We start from the raw sequence: 8320 nt of genomic DNA on the forward strand, positions 1-8320 counted from the left end.
GGGGTGGGCGTCGTTCTGCATCAAGGATGATAACTTAGCTATCATCCTCCTCTCTCCCACCTCCTGTATTGAGTCCAAAGGCAGCCCCAGAACGGAGCTGGCCTTCTTCACCAGCTTCTCCAGTCGCTTCCTGTCTGCTGCCGAGATGCCGCTGCACCAGCAGACCAATCCATAAAAGATGGCTGATGCCACCGCAGAGTCGTAAAAGGTCTTTAGGAGTGGTCCCTGCACTCCAAAAGACCTCAGTCTCCTCAGCAGATAAAGCCTGCTCTGTCCTTTTTTGTACAGTGCTTCTGTATTGTGTGACCAGTCCAGTTTATTGTTGAGGTGAACACCCAAGTACTTGTATGAATCCACTCTCTCAATGTCCCTTCCTTGGATGTTCACTGGTGTAAATGTAGAGTGAGTGTGCCTGCGAAAGTCTACCACCAGCTCCTTGGTTTTCCCTGCATTAATCTGGAGGTAGTTCCGTTGGCACCAGTCCACAAAGCTCTGAATCAGTTCTCTATACTCTCTGTCATTGTCATCCATGATTAGTCCGACAACGGCAGAGTCATCCGAGAACTTCTGCAGGTGACAAGATGCTGAGCTGGACATGAAGTCTGCGGTGTAGACAGTAAACAGGAACGGAGCCAGAACTGTTCCCTGCGGTGCTCCTATGTTACAGACAATCATATCTGACTCACAGTGGCGAGACCTCACATACTGCAGTCGGTTTGAGAGATAGTCCAGCATCCATGCAGACAGATGCTGGTCCACGCCCATGTGCACCAACTTGTTCCTCAGCAGCAGCGGTTGAATGGTGCTGAAAGCGCTGGAGAAGTCGAAAAACATGACTCTCACAGAGCTACCAGTCTGGTCCAGGTGTGACAGAGCTCTGTCCAGGAGGAATATGACAGCATCCTCAACTTCGATACAGGGCTGGTAGGCGAACTGCAGCGGGTCCATCGACTGGCTGACCATGGGACGAAGATGTGTGAGCACCAGCCTCTCCATCGTCTTCATCAGGTGAGAGGTCAGCGCCACCGGTCTGTAGTCCTCGAAGTCAGTCGGCCGGGATGTCTTCGGAACCGGGACCACGCAGGATGTCTTCCACAGCTGTGGCACCTTCCCCAGCTTCAGGCTCAGACTAAACATGTACAGCATAACGCTGCATAGTTCATCTGCACATGTCCTGAGGAGCCTGGAGCAAGATGCTCCTCCTGTGCTTCAAATGCAGCTCTGACCTCAGGGCAGTGACAGGAAAAGGAGTCAAGCTCAGGTAAGCTTCTGCTTTCCTAAATATTGAAGCCATGGGCCTTTTTTTGGGAGCACATACTTGTGCTAAAGGTTCTACTTCTCCTTGAAATCCAACGAGTCCCAAGTTTAGGTCCAGATTTACTGGTGAGGATCTTCAAGCAATGGAGGAGGAGGAGGAGTGCTGCCAATTCTCTGATAGAAAGGAGGCAAGAAGAGCCATGTTTGGGAGAAATGATCATGATATTCAATGTTTCATACAAGAAATGATTTGAACTGTTCATGAAGACCTTTAAGAGTGAGACATCACCCATAGAAGATGGTTCACTTCCTGCTCCAAGTCATAGCAGTGATTGGTCCGAGTCGGTCTGAGTCAAGGCTACTACTTTTTTGCCAATCAGGAGTGAGCTTGTTGGAAGGCCACGCCCCTACCACTTGAAAGCGGGCAACTCGAAATTTGTCAAACATTTTTAAATGTTAGACGCAGGCTCCACCTATTTTTATTGAAGCATCTGATTGGTCAGTTTATAACTTGAATAGCTTTGCACAGAATTATCAAGATTATTTAAAACAAAATAGAAAAAAATGGTTCTTCTGACATATAGAAGAACTGAGTAAAAGCTGTTTATTTATCCATAGACGTCTATGGCATTTTTGGCTTCTTGGAGCCCCTGGTAAACTGAGTTGGAAACCCCTGATCTCTAAAAACCACTAAAGATGAAAGAAATGGTCCAATCCTTTCAAACTTGACCCGTTTACGAGTCCTGATTCTATCACATCATAGGATGTTGGAGTCTGGAAAAAACAGGCCGCTCAGAAATAAGTCAAAAATTCTTATCGATCAGATTGTTTATAACACCGAAACTGAAGAACAAACAGTTAAAAACAAATCAGAGCTGTTGGCGTGGATGTGGAGAAATAAATGTTGACATGTATTTTGGAAGTATTCGAATGTAACAGGATTTTGGAAGGTGGTGTGTGAGATATCTGTATGAACTTTTCCAATCTGCCTTCCGTCCCCTTCATAGCACTGAAACTGCTCTTCTAAAAATTACTAATGACCTTCTCCTCTCTGCTGACTGGTTTATTATCCATCCTTTTTTTACTTGATCTCAGTTCAGCTTTTGACACCATTTCTCATTCTATCCTCTTGAACAGACTCTCTTCCATTGGCATCTCTGGCACAGTCCTCTCCTGGTTCCATTCCTACCTGTCTGACCGTACTCAGTTTATCCAACTGAAATCTTTCACTTCTCATTCTGTCCCCATCACAACTGGTGTCCCTCAGGGTTCTGTCCTCGGTCCACTCCTCTTTATTATCTACTTTCTCCCGCTTGGTCATATTTTCCAAAAACACCACATCCATTTTCACTGCTATGCGGATGACACCCAGCTCTATCTTTCCAGCCAACCCAACTCCACACTGCCTCCATTAGCACTGGTTGACTGCATCAATGAAGTCAAATCCTGGTTCACCTCAAACTTTTTAAAACTCAATAGCAATAAAACTGAACTTCTTCTGATAGGCACCAAATCCACCCTGAGCAAGACCAACCATTTCTCTCTTTCCATTGACGGCTCCACCATCTCTCCCTCGCCTCAGGTAAAGAGTTTGGGTGTCATCCTCGATAGTAGTCTCTCTTTCACTTCTCACATGAACAGCGTCACCAGATCAGCTTACTTCCATCTACGCAACATCCAACGTCTACGTCCCTCCCTCACTACTCAGTCCACTGCTGTACTGGTACATAGTCTTGTTACTTCCCGCCTGGACTATTGTAACTCTCTTCTATTTGGTCTCCCACAAAAAACCCTCCATAAACTTCAAATGGTTCAGAATTCAGCTGCTCGTATCATCACACGCACTCCCTCCATCATCCATATCACACCTATCCTTCAACAGCTTCACTGGCTACCCATTCCATACCGCATTCGATACAAAATCTTGGTCTACACATTCAAAGCCTTTCACAACCTTGCACCTCCATATCTCTCTGACCTCCTTCATGTCTCCATTCCTGCTCGCTCCCTCTGCTCCTCTTCCTCTATTCAGTTTTCTGTCCCTTCTGCCCGTCTTGTCACCATGGGGAGCCGGGCATTCAGTTGCTCTGCTCCCCGGCTTTGGAACTCACTCCCCCCTGACCTCCGCAACACTGACACACTCCCACATTTCAAATCAAAGCTAAAAACTCACCTTTTCCAAATGGCCTATTCACTTTAACATTAACCTTTTCACTTTTTTATATATTTTTTATTTAATTTTGTACTTATTTAAATTGTTGTTGTTGTTTTAAGTGTTTATTGTATTTTATACTGTATACATGCTGTGCGGCGACCTTGAGTGCCCAGAAAGGCGCCTTATAAATAAAATGTATTATTATTATTATTATAACAAGCAAAGTGCTGGGATATACAATCCCTCTGGAACCAGAACTGTTTTATTTGTACATGTTCTCAGGAAACTCTGTCCACCAAAGCGACAAATACTTATCTGAAGTTATGTCACTAGCCGCTAAAAAAATCATTGACCAGGAATTAGGGCACTACGTCCATCCCATCAACAATTAACAACATCTATTCAACGGAAAAAATAAGATACAGGCTGAGATTGCAAGAGGCACAATTACACCGAAAATGGGAAAAATGGACACTTTACAACAAATAGACACAAGAAGCACCTAGAATTGACCCTTGTTTTTGATTGTTGTGGTTTGGGTTTTGTTTACATGTAACAAAAACTAATAAAAATAAAGTAATTAAAAAAAAAAAAATTCTTACCGCATTGGCAGATTTTCCTTACATAAGTAAAAGAAAAACCTGCGAATGAGATAAGAAAAATGGTCTAACCAAGAATTCTTACTTCAAGATGAAAAATTCCAGTCACTATTTCCTAAACTAAGATTATTTTTCTATTGAAGACTTTCTTGATGAGAGGATTTTTCTTTTATTTTGTTTGTCTTCCAGGAGACAACCGCATTCCTTCACAACAGCTTTGATTGACTTAGGGGTATTTTTTCGGCGTGCTTGTATTGAGTTTACTAAAGGAGGTTTCAAACAGGAAAATTCAATAATAAGACAAATAAAATAAAACCTTTTTTGCTGCTCAAAGTGGATTTCTTCTAACCCTTTTTCCCATCACATCTCCAATATGCCCACAGAGTAATACTGATTCATTTGTTGCTTAGACGTTTTTTTATGTGTTTGTTTTTTAAAAATACATATATATATATTTTCTCGTGTTTTTTGTTTTGTTTGGTTTGGAAGAAACCAGGGGAGACGTGGGGGTCTGATGAAGATGATGGTCAGAAGGGGGAATTGCATCACCCCTGTGGGTGTCGCTGAAGGAGGATAAAAACCCTCCTGCTGGAATATTTGACCCACTTCAACTCTGATGGACGACAGCGGCGGGGGCTCCTCTCTCTGCTTTCCCAACCTGAACTCCTCCTGCAGGCGGCTGCTGCTGCCTAGCTTTAAGACGGCGCTCCTCTACGTCCTGCTGGCCTTTGTCTCTCTGCTCACCGTGACCCTCAACCTGCTGGTTATCATCTCCATCTCCCACTTCAGGCAGCTGCACACCCCCACCAACGCCCTGCTGCTGTCCCTGGCCGGGTCAGACCTGGTGGTGGGGCTGCTGGTGATGCCCATCGAGGGGGTGCGCTACCTGGAGACGTGCTGGCTGCTGGGCCGGCTCATGTGCACCCTGACGCCTTTCCTCTCCTACTGCCTGCTGTCCGGCTCCCTGGGCCACATGGTGCTCATATCCGTCGACCGGTACCTGGCCATCTGCCAGCCGCTGCTGTACCCCAGCAGGGTCACCCTGAGCCGGGTGGTGTTCCTGATCTGCCTGTGCTGGGGCTGCTCAGCCCTCTACAACGGCTGCATTCTGATAGGACACCTGCAGCGGCCGCACAGGGTCCACACCTGCCACGGCGAGTGCGTGGTGGTCATCAGCCACACATCAGGAACTGTCGACCTGTTTTTCTCGTTAGTCGGCCCCTGCTCTGTCATGCTGGTGCTGTACGCCCGGGTGTTCGTGGCGGCCGTGTCTCAGGTCTCGCGCCTGCAGACGGTCCCTTCCGTTTCGATGGTGAAAAGGTCGGAGTGGAAAGCAGCCCGGACTCTGGGCATCGTGATCGCAGTGTTTCTCATGTGCTTCTGCCCGTACTACTACCCTTCCCTTGCAGGCGAAGACACCACCACAAAGCTGTCGTATTATGCCGTCTTATCTTGGGTCATGCTGCTGAACTCCTGCATGAATCCCCTCATCTATGCCTTGTTCTATCCCTGGTTCAGGAAGACCACCAGACTGATCTTCACCCTTAAAATACTGCAGCTTCGCTCCAGCGAGACCAAGATCCTGTAGGTGAAATTTACCACAAACCAAGCTCCTCCAACCTGTTAAAGTCAGCGTTCATTCAGAGAAAAGACAAACAAATGATAAATGTTTACCCACAAGGCAATGCGCAAATAACCCTATGTATACAGATGACTGCTGCATCATTATTGTTTTTTGGTTAGTGATGAACTACACAGAATTTTTAAGTCCATGCCTTTAGCCCCAATAACGCTCAGATTTACTCCTTCGCTTGTTTGTGATCAATGTTCAAACAGTAAACAGTTAACAACCATTAACATAGAAAACACTGATTTACCCAGAACACTAGTCGTAAGTTTTTTTACAATATGAGGAAATGTGGAAGAACATTTGGCATTTCTGTACACATGATGTTCTGTTTTAAATTGAAAAAATATCAAAGTATTTAATCAACCAAGTCAACTAAAACTTCCACATCTCTAAACTATTTTAAAATGTTTTATCTCCACAAACTTTAAATATTAGGAGCTATACTATAAATCCTGGGATAACAACGATAAAATGTCAAGAGAAGCTTAATTATCGATGTACTTTAACAGTTTATCTGCATGTAGTTAAGCAGTTAAGCAAGTTAAGTTAAGCAAACACAAAAAATGCTATTAGGCTCCAAATATTCATAAACCAAATGAAAATTGAAAGTATAGAGAACCTACATTAAATCATCCTTACAAAAAAGAAGTATCCCAAAAAAAAAAGCAAAAGATAAGGAGGTGAGTTTGGAGTCATTTCAGGAAGTGAAGATCATCACTCATCTCCATCACTTGGATGAGAAATGTTTCAGAAGTTGCCATGACTCAACGGGACGAAGGAGAAGCTTCCTCGTCTCTTTTCAGAAGCATTCTCTGTGAAAGCATGGTGGTGGTGCTATCATGGTGTGTATTTTCCTTTATGTTTTAGCTTTAGAAGGCTTGTGTGGTTTATTAAAATAACACTTACTATGTTTGAGAATAAAAGAGAACTTATAAACACTGAAATATTAAGAAATATAAACGTTATACCAAAATCTGCTTTGGAGTATCACGTCAAAGTCTCCTCTTTTCAGTTTGCTCCTGAGCCACTAGGTGGCACTAGAACCTAATTTTCTAGATCAAATCTGCTTTTTGAGGTCTCATCAGGAATCTTTCCAGGTCATTTCTGACGGCTGAACTTGTACAAACCACCATCTGGTCTGAGACGGACTCCCCATGAAAAAACTGCAGAGTCTCTACGACAGAAATCCTTCATGATCCGACCGTGTTTCCAAATCAAAGGCCGTGCTGGTTCCTCCTTCACATGAGTGGCAGCAGCTTATGTTACCACATACACGCCTGTGCAAATAGATTTAAAGTGAGCTAATGAACACTCGGAGGTTACACAAATGTCTGTGTGAATGTGGGAGAAACGTGAGGAGAAAATGAAGTTTTCTTCGGAAGATGGGAACAGGAGCAGAGCAGAGTCCTAGGAGGTCACGAGTGTCCTAATCCTTAATTCAGAGAAATCTGCTGGGACAAACAAGACCACATTCTGCTGAGGGAAAACCTGAACGAGGAGTCTACCCGCATTAATGTAAGACTTAACCCTAATCCACAGAGTACACTGTTTCAGCACCACTACACTCCCACAACATCATTAATGGTTCAGCACAACCTGAAGGATGTTGAAAAGAACATTTACAGCTTGAATGAGTCTAAATCCAGAACCCGTCTGTTTGTGTTGTTCATTTATTTGTATCCAGGTGAGGCCGGGAATACATAAAAAATCCGTTTGGACAGAGGGGAGGGGTCAAAAAGACTTGAATTCAAATGTTTCATCTCTACCACCAAATGGATTTCATTTTAGGGACAAAAGCATCAATAAAGACCCTGGCGTTGTGGTCCCACTCCCCCCACCTGAGCTATTTACAGGTCCCACAACAGTTGTATTAAATTACTATTTCAGCTTTTTCTGCTGAAACAATTGCATCCCAACTCCAAACAAGTATATCCTGGGAACTATGCAGTTATAGGTTCTAAACATTGACTGTATATGAGAACTGGATTGGGTGGCCCCTCCCCCCTGGCTTTCCAAACAAAAAGTGGCTCCAAGAAGCCAAAAATCCCATAGACTTCTATAGAAAAATAAACAGCTGTTACTCATTTTATTGGTCAGAATAACCATTTTTTTCAATGCGTTCTTGATAACATTTTTTTTCTGTAGTTCAAATAATAAACTGACCAATTAGATGCCTTAATAAAAAGTAGGTGGAGCCTGCTGGTCCCAATGTCCAATGTTCCAAACGTTTGACTGATTTTGTGTAACTCACTTTCAAGTAGGGGTGTGATCTTTTAACAAACTCAAACCTGATTGGTGAGAGTGGTTGGCATAGAAACGTTGACTCAGCCTCACTCAGACCATTCACCTCTTACTGACGACGCCTGGCTCCAACATGGCGGTGTACGTATCACGAAAAAAAAATGGCGACTCAATTCACCTCTCTTGGTTGGAGCCAGAAGTAAATCATCATGTATGGGTGACGTCAGTCTCACTCACTCCAGGTCTTTGATACAGTCAACTTATAAGTAACCCTCAAGATCACAGATGCAAATGTATAGGGAGAAAGAAAAGCAGGAAAATAATTTCTTTTCAGAGTACGGAGTTTCCTTGTTTATTGCGGGATTAACGTTCTAAAAAAACTTGCAATAAGATGTCAACTTCATTTTTTCACAATTATTCTAGACGTTTTGAGGCTGT

At 43.7% G+C, this 8320-nt stretch overlaps 1 protein-coding gene across 1 annotated transcript; it reads left to right on the plus strand.

The window, feature by feature from the left end:
* Positions 1-4627: 4627 nt before the first annotated feature.
* On the plus strand, positions 4628-6325 carry LOC101169023 (trace amine-associated receptor 13c). Its single transcript, XM_004066738.3, has one exon. The coding sequence runs from the start codon at positions 4628-4630 to the stop codon at positions 5597-5599; it is 972 nt and encodes a 323-aa protein (XP_004066786.1). The 3' UTR covers positions 5600-6325.
* Positions 6326-8320: the final 1995 nt, after the last annotated feature.

This window comes from Oryzias latipes, chromosome 2 (genome assembly GCF_053564925.1).
Source record: "Oryzias latipes strain Hd-rR chromosome 2, Olatipes_Hd-rR_3.1".
Taxonomy (NCBI): domain Eukaryota; kingdom Metazoa; phylum Chordata; class Actinopteri; order Beloniformes; family Adrianichthyidae; genus Oryzias; species Oryzias latipes.

Excerpts from the sequence above, each read along its gene's own strand:
- LOC101169023 (XM_004066738.3), top strand. The coding sequence starts at position 4,628 with ATGGACGACAGCGGCGGGGGCTCCTCTCTCTGCTTTCCCAACCTGAAC.